The sequence below is a fragment of the Tiliqua scincoides genome, chromosome 4 (genome assembly GCF_035046505.1).
Source record: "Tiliqua scincoides isolate rTilSci1 chromosome 4, rTilSci1.hap2, whole genome shotgun sequence".
NCBI classification, from domain to species: Eukaryota; Metazoa; Chordata; class Lepidosauria; order Squamata; family Scincidae; genus Tiliqua; species Tiliqua scincoides.
In genome coordinates, this window is record NC_089824.1 from 102,170,630 (window position 1) to 102,190,140 (window position 19,511).

Genomic DNA, 19,511 nt, shown 5'->3' on the forward strand with positions numbered 1-19,511 from the left:
AGCTTGAAGCCGCTCTAAACTCCCCAGGGACAGGGGTTGGGATCCGGCATAACTGCTGGGTCCCAACCCCACCTCCTGCTCCCCAGCCGCCTGCCCCTGGGGCCGCCCACTGCCCACCTTCCTCCCACCCTGGAACGCCTCCCTCACACCTCCTCCTACTCACTCCAGAGTCCCGCTTCAGCCCAGCTGGGCTGATGCAAGGCTTGATGCCTCCGTCAGCACAGAAGCTTGTGTCAGCCTCTGCAGGGCGGCGTGCTTCTGATCGCCAGCCTTGCCAACTCCTGAGGAGTTGCAAATGTGCCTGACAGCACGTTTGCAACCCTCTTGGGCTGGTGCAAGGGATGCCCCTGGATTGCACCCTAATTTAGTTCCAAATTGGACATGCACCTAAATGTACGATGTGGAGAGTTTTAAAAATAAATATTTGTAAAGTGTTAAGGCCACCTATGTGCATGCCACTGTTTTGCCCCATTTGAGGCACTTCTCCAACACTCTTTTGTTAAAAAAAATTACATAACTGAAGAAGCATGCACATTTATTATGTAGTCTGGACCCTGGCAGTTTAACATTTTAAAGGTTGATGGAAAAGCTTCACCCTGGAAACAAATTGGTAGTGAATACACATTTGTAAACACCAATGAAAGCAAGTGAAGTCTACAAACCTCCATTGATAATCTGCATGTATACTCTGTTGAAACAGAGACGCCTGCGTTGGCTTGGTAATGTTGTGAGAATGGGTGATGGTCGGATTCCAAAGGATCTCCTCTATGGAGAACTTGTGCAGGGAAAGCACACTAAAGGTAGACCACAGCCGTGTTACAAGGATATCTGCAAGAGGGATCTGAAGGCCTTAGGAATGGACCTCAACAGATGGGAAACCTTGGCTTCTGAGCAGCCCGCTTGGAGGTAGGCTGTGCCGTATGGCCTCTCCCAGTTTGAAGAGACTTGCCCAACAGACTGAGGCAAAGAAGGAAGGCCCATAACCAGGGAGACAGACCAGGGACAGACTACACTTGCTTCCAGTGTGGAAGAGATTGTCACTCCTGAATTGGCCTTTTCAGCCACACTAGACACTGTTCCAGAACCTCCATTCACATCACGATACCATAGTCTTCTGAGACTGAAGGTTGCCAACAAATCTGCCATCAGCTATATTTTGTACTAATCGAAGTTTTAAAATATCTTCATAGGCAGTTGAACATAACATGATGAAGTAATCTAATGTAGACATTGACAAAAAATGGATAGAGATCAGGCAAGATCAAGTTTCCTCAAAACTGGAGAACCAACCCATGTTGATAAAATGCACCCTGAGCCACAGAAACCATTTGGGCATCCAGTTGCAAGGCTGGATCTAACAGAATTTATTTATAGCACTTGTGCCCTGCTCCTAAGCCAACAGGACTCTCAGAATAGCTTACATAAAATAAAAATTGGAAATTATTACAACAGAAAAGAAAAGGATGGCTATGCTTCACCAACTTCTTCTCTTCCCACTCTTCACAAGCAATTGGTAGTTTTATGGTTGCTATGAGAGGAAAGGAGCCTAGTTCCAGCTTGAAAGCTGGCTTTTTCTCCCTCTCTTCACTGGGCAGTCATGATTCTGTCACTGTGAGCACTGTGGCCACTGTGAGCATAGAAAGGCCCAGTTAGCTTGAAAGATAACAATACTAGCAACTCCAAACTCTAATCTTTCTGGGAGAGTCCAACCCCATCCAAAACACACTGAATACCAACTCCACAATTAATTTTACTACCTACTGTGTTGTCAGGATTGAGTTTCAGTTTATTAGCCACTATCTATTACTTGCAAAACACACTGGATATAGGTAAAACACCTCGACATTCTTAGCATTTATATAGCTCTTGTGCTCAGTTCCACAAATGGAACTGTTTCTATCAACTTGACAGCACAATTAGCTATACAAGCTTCCAGCTGCTGTGGTTATCGGACGTTGGAAGGTACAACAATTTTGTTGACTTGCATCCCAATCCTACCTAAAATTCCCCAAGCTGATGGAGCAGTGTTGGCACGGGCTACGCTGCATTCCATGGAGAAGTTTGGTAGGTGAAAAAATATTTCGAGGTAAGCCCCAGCCTGCATAATGGGTCAACTAGGACCTGCACCAGCTACATGACTAGTGCAAGTCCATGTTGATCAATGTTGCCAGATCAGACAAGGAAGTAGGATATGGTGTGTGCTGGTGTCACCAACCATGCCTCCTTCCTGGGTCTGATCCGCCTGTCCTCAGCCCCATTGCCATCCTCCCCTTAACCCATTACACCGCTTCTCTGCTTTGCTCCATCCCCCCACCCCCCGCACAGCTCAGCCCTTATCTGCTCCAGCAGGTGCCATTCCTTACGCTGAAGCCAGTGGGAAGGATCTGGCCTTCCCACAGGTGCTACTAAGTGGTGTGCTGCTGCAATGTGCTTTATGGCACAGAGACCAGATAGGATTGAGCTACTGGAGTAAAGTCCAGTAGGAAAATTTTGAACTAAGCTCTACTGAAATGAAAGTGAGTTGCACAAAAACACTGCTGTTGTGCTTGTACAGCTCCCATTTTATTTCAACATGGCTTGCATAGGACATTCAAAATTATTGTGCTCTTCATGATTTCCACCAGCAGATATTCAATGACTTAGAGCCTCTCTCTATGCATGTTTCTTAGAAATAAGTCTCTCTGGGTTTAGTGCTTATGCCCAAGTAAGTATACATGGGAGTACAGTTTCAGTTTTGGAAACTGATCTTCTATTTGCTTTTCAAGCAAAATTCTGTATTAACATTTAGTACATTAATGAAAGGATGGTATGTCTTGCACTGTGGCAAAGAATTCACTTCAGATAACTCTCCCCTTGTGCTCCAGATATGAGATGCACTATTTTTCATGTATTTAGCATTCAGTCTCACCTGATACTGTTGGCCAGTGCAGAGAACAAGATGATCATATGGCACTTTTCTGTCCTTGGAAACTATTACATGCTTTGCAGATCGGTCTATGCCGGTCATTTTTCCAACCACAACATTAATCCATGAACCAAGTGACATCAGTGCAAAATCGTCATCACTAAAACAGTGGCTGTGAAGGAAGCACAAGTGACATTTTAGCAGCTGGCCACAGGCATTAATTAGACACCTGGTGAGCTAGTTAAAGTCCCATAATGGATCAAATCCTTATATCTTACGTTGAAGTTCACAGGAGAAATTATTTGGTACAGAAGACCAAGAAGTAAACAATATTTTGCTCAAATAAAACAATTCTTTTTACTAGAGTACATTGCAAAAAAAAATTCTAAAACAAGAGATTAAAATACATCTGAGGACAGATTCACACTTTACAAAGCAAATGTATTTGCTATGAATATGATTGATATTCATGTTATAAAGTGCGATATAGGCAGAAGAAACTAGTTGCAAATATACATGAGTGTTTTATGGATTCTAAAAATATTTTAATGGTGTATTACATAACATAAAATGTTTATTACAACATGCCTGTAAGACCAGTATTATCTGTTTACTATGTCCTAGTTCAGGCAATACTCTCTCCTTATCTTCCCCCTAAACAGTGTGGGAGAAGTAAGAATGTGCTCTCCTGCCACACTTATCAGGGATATATGTTCTGCTGGACATCAATTTGCTTCCTACCATGCTCCTTCTGCCTTTTCCCTCTGGAATTGTGTTCCCTTGTTCAGAAAGCTGCCACAGCTAATGGTTTTTTCATTTCCTGGTCCCTCTAGCTTCTAATTTTCACTGAACTCTGGCTACCCTGCCCCAGATGTCACCACTGTGGCCCTCCCCATTGGAAATCACACCTTTATCCTGCCAATTCAAGCCTTTACCTACATCCTATCACACTGCTTCTCTACTAAGTTTGTGTAGTGATACTGTAATCCCCTCTGCACCTCCAAGTAGCAGTTAATTTATCAAGTCCCATGGCTTTCAGTACCATCTATACATGGATGATACCCAATCTATCCCAGAATTTCTCTCTCCATTCATTCCTGCATCTCCAACTGTCTGTCATAACCCAATCCACCACAATTCCCCATGTGGAAATGCTGCAGCACCAACATGGTGTCCTGCTGAATCTCACTGGGGAGTTTTGGCCTTGGGAGGCCTCCTAGGGGTAAGGACACATTTTTTCCTTTGTCCTGGGGAAAGCCCATGTTGGTCTGGTGAGTCAACTCAAACCTGCACCAGTGATATTGCTGGCACAAGTACGTGTTGACCTGTGAAGGAGGATCAGGCCAGGGAAGGGGTTCAGGATTTGGTGGGCACCTTTGCTGCTGAACCCACCCCTTCCTGGACCTGATCCATGCTCCTCCCCACCCCTGCTGGCTGCAGTGCAGTGTGCCTTGTCAATGGGCAAAAGACTGATGGTTGTGCCTTGACCATCTTAGATCATTATCAGTGAGCCGTGGAATAAAAAAGGTTGAAAATAGCTGATCTAGGTAAAATAGGGAAAGGCTGAAATCTGAAGAAGTCCAGCAACTCATACTAACAACTTTTTTATAAGGTATTCCCAAACAGGAAGGATAAAAAGCCACTTTGAATGGCTTTTTAAAAAAATTTAAATTTAAAAAAATGTAATTCTGGAACTGTGTTCCTCTGTTCAGAAAGCTGCCACAGCTATAATTCTGTTCCGCTTTGTATAAACCAACCTAGCTGAAAATGAAATCTAAACTTATACAAGCACGGAACTTTTTAAAATGAAATTTTTGACCTTCTTATGCTCTTATGAAAGTATGCTTTGCTTTGTAAAGAAACAAGAAGTGTTCTTGTTCAACCCAGTGTTGTGTCTCTTCCAGTGCCTATTAGCTGAAGGCTTCTTTGCGTTTTTTAAAAGATTGTGAGCTCCTTTGGACAAGGAACCAATTTCCCCATTTCTTTTGTTATGCAAATCTCTTTGTGAACTTTTTTTTCTTTACAAAAAGGAGTACATAATTTAAATAACTTTAATACTACTGTAATAAGGAAAGCATCTTTAACTGTTCATGTATGTTATAATTGTGGCTCTTGTAAAGCACAAGAGTTCATGTATGTTATAATTGTGGCTGATTCTGGGGATCAGGGACTGACAAGAAGTCACCAAAGATATCATTCACTGATCCATCTGGGTGACCTTTTATACTACTGTTTTATGCCTAGTTAGCTATCTGATCTTTGCAGGGGGCTCAGGGTGAGCATTCTAATTATCATATTTATGATTCTACTTACCAATTAAACAACACAGACATTTAATTTCCATATCATGCAAGTGTAATTCTCTTGCAGTTTGACATTTCCATAAGCTTTCAATGATATAAAAATAAGTAATGGGTCATATTTTCCAAACAAGTAAAAATATGAGGTTAACTAAAAACTTTCAGTCTACCCACTACAATTTTATAAGGATTCTAATTATGTTTTTAGAAACCAGTTAGTATGTACTTGATGTACTAAATAAATCAATGGGAAATGTTGCTTTAAAGCTGCAATTTGAATGGGACTTTTTTTTTCCTGGCAATTTAAACTGCTGATTTAAATAAATCCATCCTGTCCCCAGGATGCTTATAACACAAAATAGAGATTGTGATCTGGAAGGGGCCATTATGAGAAGACTAGGTTTGTCCTTAAAAAGTGTAACTTTGCCCTCTCAGTAGTGCATTCAGCCCTTTTGGAAAATAGAAACCACTGGAGGATATGCATCAGAAGCCAAGTGTTATAGTACTCCCTGGCACCCACTGCACAACTCCATCATCATATAACATCAAATACATATTGCATAATCTCAAAAGATTTCACATCTCTGTCTTTTGGCATTAGTTAAAATGTTCTAAACAAACCTGGTTATTAAAAACAGCTTGTGCAGATGGTTCATTTCATTTTTCCCTGGAAGACCATGAGTTGAAATCAATGTAAGGTTGTTAAATTTCAGATGTGGACTATAGGAAAATAACAAAACAGCAAAAGGTTATACATGAAATGCATACATTTTACGTATATTACGTTTTACAGAAAATGTGCTGAGGCTTAAAACATACATTCATATTTACTGTTCATAAGCAATTCACAGCCCAATCCTGAGCTGCCGGGGGCGTGGGGCTGTGGTGGCGCCGACACGCCTCCTCCCCATCATCTCCCCACTTCCTACCTCACCATAACGCTTCCTCCCCACCTTCTCCTGCCCTCTGCCCACCTCAATCCTCCCCGGAATGCTTCCTCCCTGCCTCCCCCATGCCTACACTTACCTTTACGCTGCTCGGGGGTCTCTGCGACCGCCTGGTGCTAGCCTAGCGCCAGTTGGTGCTGGGCTACCACTAGTGCTAGGGCCTGCAACAGTGTGCATCAGCAGTAAGCCGCTGCACCAAACTCAGGATTGGACTCTTTAAAAGCCTCTTTTTCAAAGCAGCTGTGGGAAGACCTGATTGGGACCACAATGCACTGGGCAGCAGAGCTTAGCCCTTCCCTCTGGAGTCCCTTTCCCACCAAAATTGTTTCCCATGCTGTTATTTGGCCCCCAAAGTGAGTAATTGCAACAAATAACTGCACTGGGGGAGCAATTTTCAATAGGAAAATTGTACCAGGAAAAAGACTTATCTTCCCCTTCCCCATATACCATGGTTCCAACCTGATCGGGCTGTTTGTGTGGAGGAAAAAACAGGCATTTCTGGTTGGAAGTATGTCTTTTAATAACACATTTCCATGAAGATCTACTTTGATTCTTTGTCACACCTGTTGCAAAAATGAGGCAGAATTATCCAACCTGCATGGAGGTTGACTAGAAGAAGACAAGGCCATAGCAGTGAATCATATAGTGATGCAAGGAGCAACCTCTCTGGGTGGATACTTTAGGCTAACAGGATGCTTTAATTATGCAATTAATTTTTTGAGGCACACTAGCAATTCTCTCACTGCACATTAGTATGTCCTGGTTGGAGAATTATAGCCTTATAATCAATGCAATTATTTCGTTTTGGGAATTAATTCAGTGCCAGTGAAATAGTGATTCAAACCTACTCGCTTTAGATTCCTCATCTTCCTTTTAAAAAAAAATGCAAACAAATTTCTGTAATTTTAAAAAGGAGAAAAGCATTGAAAACTAGTAGTACATATTAGCTAATAGAACTGATTCTGCTCTTAAAGAACGATGGCTACCATGTGCTGTATAAGCAAAGGGCACTCTTTGAATTGAAAAAAGAGGCTTCAAGTTAAGAGCTCAACCCAATGAAGCATTGAACAAGTGCACCTGCATTATCGAAGCAAATAATTCCAGCAGGGATTCCTGTTGCTCTGGATACAAAAGGGGACGAACAGCTCAAAGATACTTGTAAAGCAGGAGGGATTAGAGTATCTAGGGAAATAAGTAAAAGGTATTGGGTTTCATTGCCTGGTTCTAGAGGGCAGCTACAAAAGGAGGCCTCAACATCCTTGTTTTTGAAATTAAAAAAGATCATGTTGCCAATGTATTGGGGGTATGATAAAGGAGCACAGTAAACTGTTCTATATGCTTTCACTCATGAAAAAATCTGTCAGATTTGGACAGTCGTTTTCACTGATTATCTGGGAAGGATGAAACTTGGTGTGCATGTATTTTTTAAAAGGTGTACCAGTTGCAAAAACAGCCAGTTCTGAGCAATCTTCAAAGATGTATTAAGCATGCAGCATAAATTTTTTAAGCATTTACATTGACATGTATTGCATAACAATTAGGAGACAAGTATTCTGAAGATACATGATAGATATACCTAAAACTAAGCAAATCAGGGTCTGTTCACACCTCCTGGAAACCTTACATATGTTACCTTGAATTCCACAGAAGAAAAACATAAAAATGTAATAAATACACGAGAAAAAGAGGCTTCTGACATTTTATGTGAAGATTTCATGTCAACATGAAGGGCTGGAAGTCCTGGTAAGGAATGCATGGCATGTTTGCCCAACCCTTGCAACAGAAATGCAGGAATAGGTGGCATGTAAAATCTGGGGTCTCTGATGAGTCTGTTTGCATGCCTAGAAGCCTCTGCACATTGCCCTTCAAACCACTGCCCTTCAAACCACTTCAGTGATGGGGCAACTCTGTGCATGATATGGGATGGATACTAAGGATACTGACATAAAAGCTGGGGTTTAGTGTGCATGGAGAAACTAAAATGATTCAACATATGTTTTTGAAATTTAATATTTATAGCAAATTTTGATGTTGAAATTACAGTTGATTTTAGGATATTTGTTTTACAGGTACTACTGACTGTGAAAGATTGCTTCATATAATACTTTGATAGAGCCTGTCTTTCTTCTTTGGTTAAATCTGACATTTGTAACAGATACTATTCATTGTTACTACAATTTCACAATGCAAGATAGAACACGCTCTATTTATCTCCGTTCCAACATTGATCTTCTCCATTTGCTCTGAATGATATAAGGAGACAATTTCTGAATGATTGTGCTCCAGTAACACTGAACACACAGCACACCACTGCATTGTTTTGCTTGGGTATTATTTTCCGTCAGTATGGGGGGAAAAAAGCAGTGGGGAAAAAGGACACATATTTCAGCCAATTCATGTGGCAAAAGGCAGATAGCATAAAACAATAACAATTACTAAAACATTCATTACTTGTTAGCCCTGTGATCAGCAAGTAAGCACTAACTATTTAATTAGTCAACTAATTAGCAGCAGGCAACATGGAAGGCTCCTGACATTCTCAGACAAATGTAAAGATAAAAAGCCTAATTAAACAGCAAGCATTATGCTAGCTAGTGCCAAACAGGACAGCTGTGCAGGATATTGTGTAATACTGGGCTACCAGATAACAGAACTGTCACAAGTAGGGCTTTAGAAGTATGCAATTTCTAAGCCATTTTTAGATAGCTAAACAGGCCTAAAGGAAGGAAAAGCAGGAAAACATTAGTTCTAAGCAGAAAATAAGGCATCTAAAAAAAAAAGGGCTAACAACATGTCCACTGTGAATGGTAATTGTACATTTTAAAGGGCATCAAAAAACTTAACAGTACATTCTGAGGGGCCCAATCCTTCTCTGATCACTAGTTTCATAGTTATGGGGAAGAGTGAAGCTGATGACTTAAATACACATATGCCAGTCACAACTGATGGCACAGTGATCGTATTTTGCCATTTAAGCATGCATACGTTTTGAACTCAGGCATACAGAACAAACTTCTAATTATCTCAATGTGCGAACAGGATGTGTCCGCACAAATGCCTTTCCCCGGAGACTCTGTGTATCAGCTTTATAAACATGTAAAAACACCTTGAGCACTCCACACGTAGTTGCAGCTCTGAATGCCATAGCCTTGAAACTGCAAACCTTGAGACTTCAAGGCAGCATCGTCTATATCAGTAATGGAAATTCTTTGCAAGATATAAAATTCCTCATAACCATCCTTCCACAATCAGAGTAGCAAGGAGGGAAAATGATCTATTAAGGCAAGGCTTTGCTACTAAAAACTGTTTATGCTCACTCTGTGGAAGGTAAACAAGCATAAGTGAAGAATCTCAGAGCCTTGTCATACTCAGGGACCAGATAAAATGGAGGACATAAGAACATAAGAACAGCCCCACTGGATCAGGCCATAGGCCCATCTAGTCCAGCTTCCTGTATCTCACAGCGGCCCACCAAATGCCCCAGGGAGCACACCAGATAACAAGAGACCTCATCCTGGTGCCCTCCCTTGCATCTGGCATTCTGACATAACCCATTTTTAAATCAGGAGGTTGCGCATACACATCATGGCTTGTACCCCATAATGGATTTTTCCTCCAGAAACTTGTCCAATCCCCTTTTAAAGGCGTCTAGGCTAGACGCCAGCACCACATCCTGTGGCAAGGAGTTCCACAGACCGACCACACGCTGAGTAAAGAAATATTTTCTTTTGTCTGTCCTAACCCGCCCAACACTCAATTTTAGTGGATGTCCCCTGGTTCTGGTATTATGTGAGAGTGTAAAGAGCATCTCCCTATCCACTCTGTCCATTCCCTGCATAATTTTGTATGTCTCAATCATGTCCCCCCTCAAGCGTCTCTTTTCTAGGCTGAAGAGGCCCAAACGCCGTAGCCTTTCCTCATAAGGAAGGTGCCCCAGCCCCGTAATCATCTTAGTCGCTCTCTTTTGCACCTTTTCCATTTCCACTGTGTCTTTTTTGAGATGCGGCGACCAGAACTGGACACAATATTCCAGGTGTGGCCTTACCATCGATTTGTACAACGGCATTATAATACTAGCCGTTTTGTTCTCAATACCCTTCCTAATGATCCCAAGCATAGAATTGGCCTTCTTCACTGCCACCGCACATTGGGTCGACACTTTCATTGACTTGTCCACCACCACCCCAAGATCTCTCTCCTGATCTGTCACAGACAGCTCAGAACCCATCAGCCTATATCTAAAGTTTTGATTTTTTGCCCCAATGTGCATGACTTTACACTTACTGACATTGAAGCGCATCTGCCATTTTGCTGCCCATTCTGCCAGTCTGGAGAGATCCTTCTGGAGCTCCTCACAATCACTTCTGGTCTTTACCACACAGAAAAGTTTGGTGTCGTCTGCAAGCTTAGCCACTTCACTGCTCAACCCTGTCTCCAGGTCATTTATGAAGAGGTTGAAAAGCACCGGTCCCAGGACAGATCCTTGGGGCACACCGCTTTTCACCTCTCTCCATTGTGAAAATTGCCCATTGACACCCACACTCTGCTTCCTGGCCTCCAACCAGTTCTCAATCCACGAGAGGACCTGTCCTCTAATTCCCTGATTGTGGAGTTTTTTCAGTAGCCTTTGGTGAGGGACCGTGTCAAACGCCTTCTGAAAGTCCAGGTATATAATGTCCACGGGTTCTCCCGCATCCACATGCCTGTTGACCTTTTCAAAGAATTCTATAAGGTTCGTGAGGCAAGACTTACCCTTACAGAAGCCATGCTGACTCTCCCTCAGCAAGGCCTGTTCGTCTATGTGTTTTGAGATCCTATCTTTGATGAGGCATTCCACCATCTTACCCGGTATGGATGTTAGGCTGACCGGCCTGTAGTTTCCCGGGTCCCCCCTCTTTCCCTTTTTAAAAATAGGCGTGACATTTGCTATCCTCCAATCTTCTGGCACCGTGGCCGTTTTGAGGGACAAGTTGCATACCTTAGTCAAGAGATCTGCAACTTCATTCTTCAATTCCTTAATAACCCTTGGGTGGATGCCATCAGGGCCCGGTGACTTATTGATCTTTAATTTATCAATGAGGTCTGAAACATCTTCTCTTTTAACCTCTATCTGACTTAACTCCTCGGTTAGGAGGGGCCGTTCGGGCAGCGGTATCTTCCCGAGGTCTTCTGCCGTGAAGACAGATGCAAAGAACTCATTTAATTTCTCTGCCATCTCTAAGTCTCCTTTTATCTCCCCTTTCCCTCCCTCACCATCCAGAGGGCCAACCGCTTCTCTGGCGGGTTTCCGGCTTCTAACATATTTGAAGAAGCTTTTATTATTCCCCTTAATATTGCTGGCCATGCGTTCCTCATAGTCTCTCTTGGCCTCCCATATCACCTTCTTACATTTCTTTTGCCACAGTTTATGTTCCTTTTTATTCTCCTCATTAGGGCAAGACTTCCATTTACGGAAGGAAGCTTCCTTGCCCTTCACAGCCTCTCTAACTTGGCTGGTTAGCCATGCGGGCACCCTCCTGGATTTAGTGGAACCCTTCTTTCTTTGTGGTATACACCTCTGCTGGGCCTCTATTACTGTTGTTTTAAGCAGCCTCCATGCACTCTGGAGAGATTGGACTCTTTTTACCCTCCCTTTCAACCTCCTTCTAACCAGCCTCCTCATTTGAGGGAAGTCCGCCCGTCGGAAGTCAAGGGTTTTTGTTAGAGATTTGCCTGGTATTCTTCCCCCAACGTGCACGTCAAAACGGATTGCAGCATGATCACTGTTCCCCAATGACAGAGTGACTATACCTTTAACCACTGTATAGAAGAGGGAATTTTGACAGGTGCAGTTGTTTAAACCCTTCGATGTTAAGCTACACCTGCCAAAATTCCCTCTTCTATAAAATGGTTAAAGGTATAGGCACTCTTTCCTCCAATGTATCTGGGACTGCATTGGAATATGTGCATTATTAAGGAACACTCCTTATAGCACAATTCTATTGAAAATCCCCCATTCCGATGCAGTGAGGTCACGGTGGCTTATGCTCTATCCTGTGGGGAAATTTTGCAGTCTGGAGGTCTCCTCGTGGTAATGGGACAATCATTCCCTTGCCCCACAGAAAGCCACAGCAATAGCCACAGCCACCTATGCCTGCTAAATCGCTGGCACAAATCCAAGTGGATCCTTGTCAGTGCATCTGGTCTGGGAAAGGGGATAGAATATGGCACACACCTGCACCACTGATCCACCTGGCCCTTATCCTACCATCCCTTGCCCTCATTCACCCCAGTCTGACCCCCCCTCTCTCTGCTCCTTCCCAACCTGTTCCACCCCCTCCCCGCGCTCCCCTTGCCCTCTACTCCTCAGAGCAGAGCTTCCCTGCTCCAGCATGCATGGAGAACTGAACTGGCGCTGGTGGGATGGCACAGGCCCTCCCACAGGTGCTGCTAATTTCTGCACTGTTGCAATATGCTTTATGGAACATTTGCAACAGTCTGCACTGGTAGAGTGCTTGCACCACAAGCGTAGAGGCACAATAGGATTGTGCTGTTAGGCTGTTCCCATGCTCGATGACAAGATGCTACTCTGGCCCATTCAGCTTTCTGCTGTACAAGAGTTCACCAAGAACCAACTAATGGTTAACACTGCAACAAGTTTTAAAGGTTCAAGTTTATATCTGCCAAGTAGAAAGACTTTTCCCCAACATTTCAAGTAAACCTTTTCAGAAATCCAATCACTGTAAATTGGCTTGCTTGAAAACAAACTATATTTGACTGCTCCAGTGCTAACTGCCAACATAAAACAATTAGGTAGGAAGAATAATGAGGAGAAAACAACTTCCTTTTTAAAGCTTAGAAGGTTTCAAATTGATTCTGTCTAGTTTTATGATATATCTGTTCTAAAGAAAATTACCGGTAAGAAACCAAGGGCTTAACGTTTGAGTGTACATACAATTCATTCCAGAATCTACAACCCAGAAGAGTTTATAAACGTGACTGTTCAAGAAAAAAAGACATGGTTGGGTCATATCTTATAGATGTGCCTTTAAAATATATGTGCATTTTGCAGAGGTGACAAGGAAGAACTCTTTTTATAAGATTATACTGTTGAGCACCAAGTTGGATCCAAAGGCATTCTTTTGCATGTGGATGGTGTCTCTTGTTCTCAGAGACATTGTTTTATAAGTTATGTAATGGTATTGTGCGAACAAACCAAAGCTAAGTACAGAAATGTTCTTCCAGATACTTGTGCAGGCATCTGCAGAACAGTCCTAGTGGCTGTTTTCATTAATCACATGTGTCTTTTGATTCAGCTCATTATTAATAACCTACCATCTATGAAAGAGAATTCAGATGAAAGTTGCTGAACTGAACTATTTCAGAAAGGAAGAGAGACCATTTAGGGAATTTTCCAGACTAGGATGTAGGAAAGCTACATACTTTTCTTTTGACAGATTTCATACTTTTGACGGATTTCAAAAATGACGGATTTCCAGATGGCAGCTCCCACAGGGAAGATAGTTCCAAAACAATACATGGAACAGAGAAGAGACACAGTGGTTTGGTGTTAGCACTGTTGCTTTTGCACACAGATGTTGCACCTTCTGTGTTGATCCTTCCATTATACTACAAATGATCATGTACAAGTGATATACTACATCTACAGTCACCTTGCATAAGTGACAACATTTGTCTTGCCTGCTAAATTCTTTTTTCATCAGACTTTTCTATACTGAAAATAAAACAAAAGCAAATGAGCTCACAGTATTATTTCTCTATATTTACTCTTTACATTTATTTTCCACCTTTCATCTCATTTAACTTGCTCATAAATGATCTGGGGTTGGGAGTAAGTAGCAAAGTGGCCAAATTTGCATATGACACCAAAATTTTCAGCATGGTAAAACCAAAACAGATTGTAAAGGACTCCAAAATGACCTCTCCAAATTGAGTGAATAAGCCACCAAATGGCAAATGGGATTCAAAGTGCAAAGTGATACCCTATGGGACCGATGTGTTTGAGCTATTGATGACTGAACCAGGATAGAGAACTTGGGAAACAGTTCATTCAGTGTGCAGCAGTAGTGAAGAAGGAAATTCTGTGCTAGAGGTCATTAGGAAAGGAAGAGAGAATAACAGCCCAATCCTAAACTGTCTTTTTATTAAATCAGACACGTAGGTCAATACCGTCCACAAAGATTGGCAGTGATTCTCCAGGGCTTCACACATGATTTTTTCTATAAGCTACCAGGAGATGCCAGAGATCAAAACTGGGGCCTTCTGCACACAAAGAAGAGACACTTCCACTGAGCCATGGCTCTCACAATAGGACTGGAATCAACACAGCACTGTGCCACCAGGTCCCAATTTTGAGAGGTGCTCCAGGAGGATATCATTCTTGATTATGGTGTGGGCCTTGCTGATGATGTGGGAATGAAGGCATTGTGTCAAGTGGAGAGTTCAGGGGTGACATAAAGACAGGGCCTAGAAGAGGGGGGTAAAGGGGATAATTTGTACCCGGACCCAGGGTCAAAACGGAGACCCAGGAGCTAAAGGAGGGGGCGCAGAAATTTCCTGGAATTTTACATTTTCCTATATACTCAGACTTGTTGCCTGCACAGAATGCTAGGGACACTACCACAAACGTGTGGCTGTAGCTACTGGGAAGCCATATATGCTGGGCCAAGAAATGCATTCATGACACTCCTTAACACTTTATAAGTGTTATATAACACTTTATAACACTCCTTAACACTCCTTTATAAGACAAATAAATTTTCTATTCTATTCTATTCTAACACAGTACCAACTCTGGGAGGAAACAGGACTGCTATAGTAGCTTTTTGACTTGTGGATTTGCTTACCATGAAGGAGTGCATAGGAGCTCAGGGACACAGTTGCAAGATTATAGCTGCAGCAGAAGCAAGTTTTGGTACGCACAGGACACTTTCCATTCCAGTGTGAGCTAAATATGATGATGCTAATTTTCTGCATGATTTTCTATATTCAAAAGATTTTAGAGAGACTTAGGAGTGGTTCAGTTTTTCCATACTACTGAATCTAGCTGCCGATACCACATGGATGGGTAGACCTGGACTCCAAAAACTTTTCCAGCAAGATTTTAAATTTTTTTTTTTCATTTTAGGGAGGAGTGGAGGGGAAGTATGATTTTTATGGCTGGCTTACGGCGTGCAAAAACTGGATGGGCCTGGTAGATGGCATCAAATGTTGCTAATAGTTTCAAGAGGGATGCACATCTGCCTAGTTGCTGACATTGGCCACCATTAGCCCATCCAAGGCATTTTCAGTCCTGAAAGCAGATTGGAAACTAGATTGAAATCGGGTCTAGATAATTAGTTTTATTCAAGACCCTCTGAAATAGCTACATGAGGTCCTTTGCAGCATTAAAAAGAAAAGAAAAGAAATGATATAATAATGCAGAAGTATCCCTAAGCATCTGACCTTCCAGAATAGTATTGGACAGATAAATCACAAATATACAATGGATATAACAAAAGCTTATCTTTTCCTTTGCTGATTTATTTTCAGAAGTAGCTTTTGTTCTGATTTTATTCATAATTAGACTGCTCTGATTTGGCATTTTACCACCACTTGGTATTTTTTGTAGCTTTACAATGACCTTTAGAAAAAATGCATATGAAAAGTTATCATTGGCAGCAGGTTGTAGTTATAAAAATGATCATTTTTATAAGGTGGACAATCAAGGGGGAAGTGAAATAGGAAAGTGTGGCAATAAAGAATATCCCCCAAATAAAAAGCTAAGCATGACAGTTATTTCACCCTGATCTAGGGGCACAATGTGCATATAGGTACTAATGATGTACATGGAACTCCTGCTAGGGGGCTGTTCCTAGAATGAGTGATGCATCAACCTCTCAGCAATCCTCTGTCCCCAACTTGAGTGTGCGACACTCACCTCTGCAGCTACAGGGCATCTTCCAACCCTTGCAACAGAGAGTGAACTAACAACCTCATTGTTCTTGGCCCCATGGTCAATGGCTGGAGTCAAGTTAATCTTCTCTTTACAGGTTACATAGGCCTACAAAATTGAGGGTCAGAAAAGTTTTTCCCAAACTTTATGGTGGTTTGATATGAATTTGGGTGCCGATTCAAAAAATGGCACTCGTTTTGCCCTATCACGTCTAGTTTTGGAGATATAATATAGCCTCATTAGTGAATGGTTCAAGCAGCTTCCTCATGAGGAAGCCATAGTGTAGGCTTCCTCATGAGGAAGCTGCTTGAACCATTCACTAATGAGGCTTTACTATATCTCCAAAACTAGATGTGATAGGGCAAAATGGATGCCATTTTTTTGGAATCAGCACCCCAAATATACCCAGGAATTGGTGGAACGTTTAAGGAAGCAAAATGTGTGTTGGCCTGTGTTATCCACTACATTAACCACATTTCATAAACTAGCTGTAAGTTTGGACCTTGTAAGTTTTTTAAGTGGGGTAGATGTCATTGATTTTCCTCTTTGTTTACTGTTGCTGCCAGCTAATGAGTTTTGTTCTTAGGCAAAATGGGATACTTTTAAGGATGCCTTGGTGAGTAATTTTAATGCTTATAGTTTTTCTGTTATTTTATGGTTTCTACTGTTTTTACTGTGATTTTACATCGACAGTCACTCTGAATGCCCTTGGGGGAGATAAAGTGGGGTCAGGCCTTTGGCCTGATCCAGCAGGGCTCTTCTTATGCTGTGTGTGCACGCAGAGCTTTGGAAAGGAACAGCATCTACAAGACAGAAAAGTTTAACAGTGAACACTTCACTGTAGAAAGCAGCTGAGAACATTAAAAAAAAAAACTTACCAAAAAACCAGTGTTTCGAGGAAGGAGATACCAACATTTGATGCGCCAACTACCACTATCCTAGCGTTGACAGACACCTTGGGTTCCAAGGACAATTTCCGATTAATGTGGTACAATGCATACTTTGCCTGTAAAAGAAATGAATTCTTCTTTTTTTAAAGAAGCTCTGTCAAATGTTTACAACTTTCCATACAGATTTCTAATAGCATTACAAACACAAGTATAAACACAGACAGAAATTAAAATTAGTCTCAACCACACATAGAATTCCAGCTTGTACACTCTTGTTGACTTTACAGCTTGCAATATTGTTAATTTTGTTCTTAAGGAAAATGCAAAAGATGGAATTTAAAATATGTTCTTTAAAGTGGAGACATACTGCCTTGGAAAGCAAGTAAATGTTACTTGTTTTTTTTAATTTTTTAATGAGTTCAAGTTCATGCAGATATATATATTTTTTGGTATAACAAAGAACTGACAGCCCAATCCTGAGCTGCCCGCAGCGCCCAGGCTCAGAGGCTCCGTGGAGGGCTGCTGCCGGATCCTGAGCCTCCCGCACTACTACAGGAGGCACTTGGGAGAAGGGGACATTCGTCCCCTTCCCTCAAGAAAGGGAAGCAGCCCCGCAATGGGGCTACTCTCTTTAGCGCTGACCAAAAGGTCTGCGCTAAAGTAAAGGTGCTCATGTAGGGCACGCAGTCCTCCACATGCGCCTTGGATCCTATGGAGCTCAGCTCTGCGGATCCGCCTCTCCCCCTCCCACTGACACGCCTCCCGCCTGCCCCCTGGCATGCCTCCCCCCTCCCCGGAACGCGTCCCCCACACCCCCAGCCATGCTCCTGCCTCCCGTTCTGCAGCCCGGCGGTCCGGGAGACTGCGGAACCCGGGCGACCGCTGCGCGCTACCCCAGCTCTGGCCGGCACTGGGCTAGCTCCGGCAGGAGCCCAGTGGTGAGCCCCGCAAACGTGCCTTATGGCACGTTTGCGACTGTGGTCCACGGCACAGAGCCATGCTGCGGACCACAGGATTCGGCTCTAAATGACTTGCCTAAAAGACAATACCCTAGTGAGAGTACAGAATTTCTGCAGCTAGCTAAGCATTTCTGTACACAGATATACAGGGGTAAGTACATTTAAACACAAGGAGTAGACCAAATTTTCCAGTTTGCCACAACACAAAAAAATTAATGTAGTATAAGACTGGGGACCCACTGCCAATCCTGCCCCCCTTCCAGCATCCAATCTGTCCACTCCCTGCCCCTACCTGCCCCGTTTCCCCCTACTTCTTGTGTCTTCAGAACAACCCTGTGAGGTAGCAGCCTGAGCTGGGCTTGCCTTAGTAACTATGGGGCAAGACAAGCAAGAAGAGGCTGGTCATTTTCATACAAAGACCTCAGTTTTGATAAGGCATTATTGGATCCAATAAAGTCCAGAGAATCAGCAAATTAAAATGAATAACTCTTCTTTTCTTTTGAAAGATACACACCTGGTCCCCGTCCCCCCCATTGTCTGTGTAAATGTCTTTCCATTTCTTTGCTGATAACTAGATGAGATGAGACCTCAAGAAAGATATGCTGGTACTTTTCCTGACAAAACACTTTATCACTTTGGTCTATACGCATTTGTTATGTCATAGAACACACAAAGAATTGATTTACATGCGCACTAGAGAAACAAAGCAGTGGCATCCAGAAGCATCAGGGAATCTTCTGTTTTTGTAAATTGCATTGTCATAAATTTGAAGCAATCAACATATTAGAACCCGTGGGGATATATTTGGTTTTTTCCCCCTTTATCATCATGTTGGCTATTTTGGAAGGTAATTCAACATGTTAATTATAAAAAGGACAGAAAACTAAATGTTGCTGTTCATTGAAATAATAATATTTGAGGAAAATGTTGTATATATCATTGAACTTTTACCATCTTTGAAATAAAAAATGAAGAGCACCTCCACATATTACATACTTGGTGCAATACAAGTATTACAACTTTCCTGCACAAATTCATACATACATGCATCTAAAAGACATATATTCTTAAGGGTGTGTGTGTGAGAGAGGGAGATAGAGAGAGAGAGAGCAAAACTGTCCTAAATTTTCAGAAGCTGGATTTTGTGAGCATATTGGTCTGGTAATTTTTTTTTCTTGAAGTACAGTATCTAAATAGAGAAAGTATATTTCAGCAGATAAAAGCATGAACAATAAAAGAATGAACATTACACTGCTTAAGAATCCTTTATTCTGTACTTTTTTATCCCCCACCTGCCAGATATAAGGGTTTCCTCTCATCATTCTTTGCAGAGCAATGATGACATCCAGTGGCCAATGTCAGTAAAGATCAGCTTGAGTTTTGATATCCCTGAAAATATTCCAGAAAGTGCCCCAAGCCATATTTTGATAACTGCTTAAAACCCAGTACTCAATATCTAAATTATGCTTTATATAAAATGCATGTCCTTCCAGAGATTTACAAAAACTGGCCAAGACAATTGGCCATTTCCTAAGCTATTTCTGCCCAACATTGCATATACGCAAGAGGGACTAAA

The 19,511-nt window shown here is 42.1% G+C and overlaps 1 protein-coding gene across 1 annotated transcript in view; it reads right to left on the reverse strand.

The window, feature by feature from the left end:
- Positions 1-19,511, reverse strand: part of CFAP61 (cilia and flagella associated protein 61) — a 124,659-nt gene that overhangs the window by 33,262 nt on the left and 71,886 nt on the right. The window contains exons 19-21 of the mRNA XM_066624479.1: positions 16,965-17,092; positions 5,827-5,925; positions 2,909-3,077 (exon numbers count right to left, since the gene is read on the reverse strand). Coding sequence (XP_066480576.1) covers positions 2,909-3,077; positions 5,827-5,925; positions 16,965-17,092 — 396 coding nt within the window. The remainder of the gene's footprint in view (positions 1-2,908; positions 3,078-5,826; positions 5,926-16,964; positions 17,093-19,511) is intronic.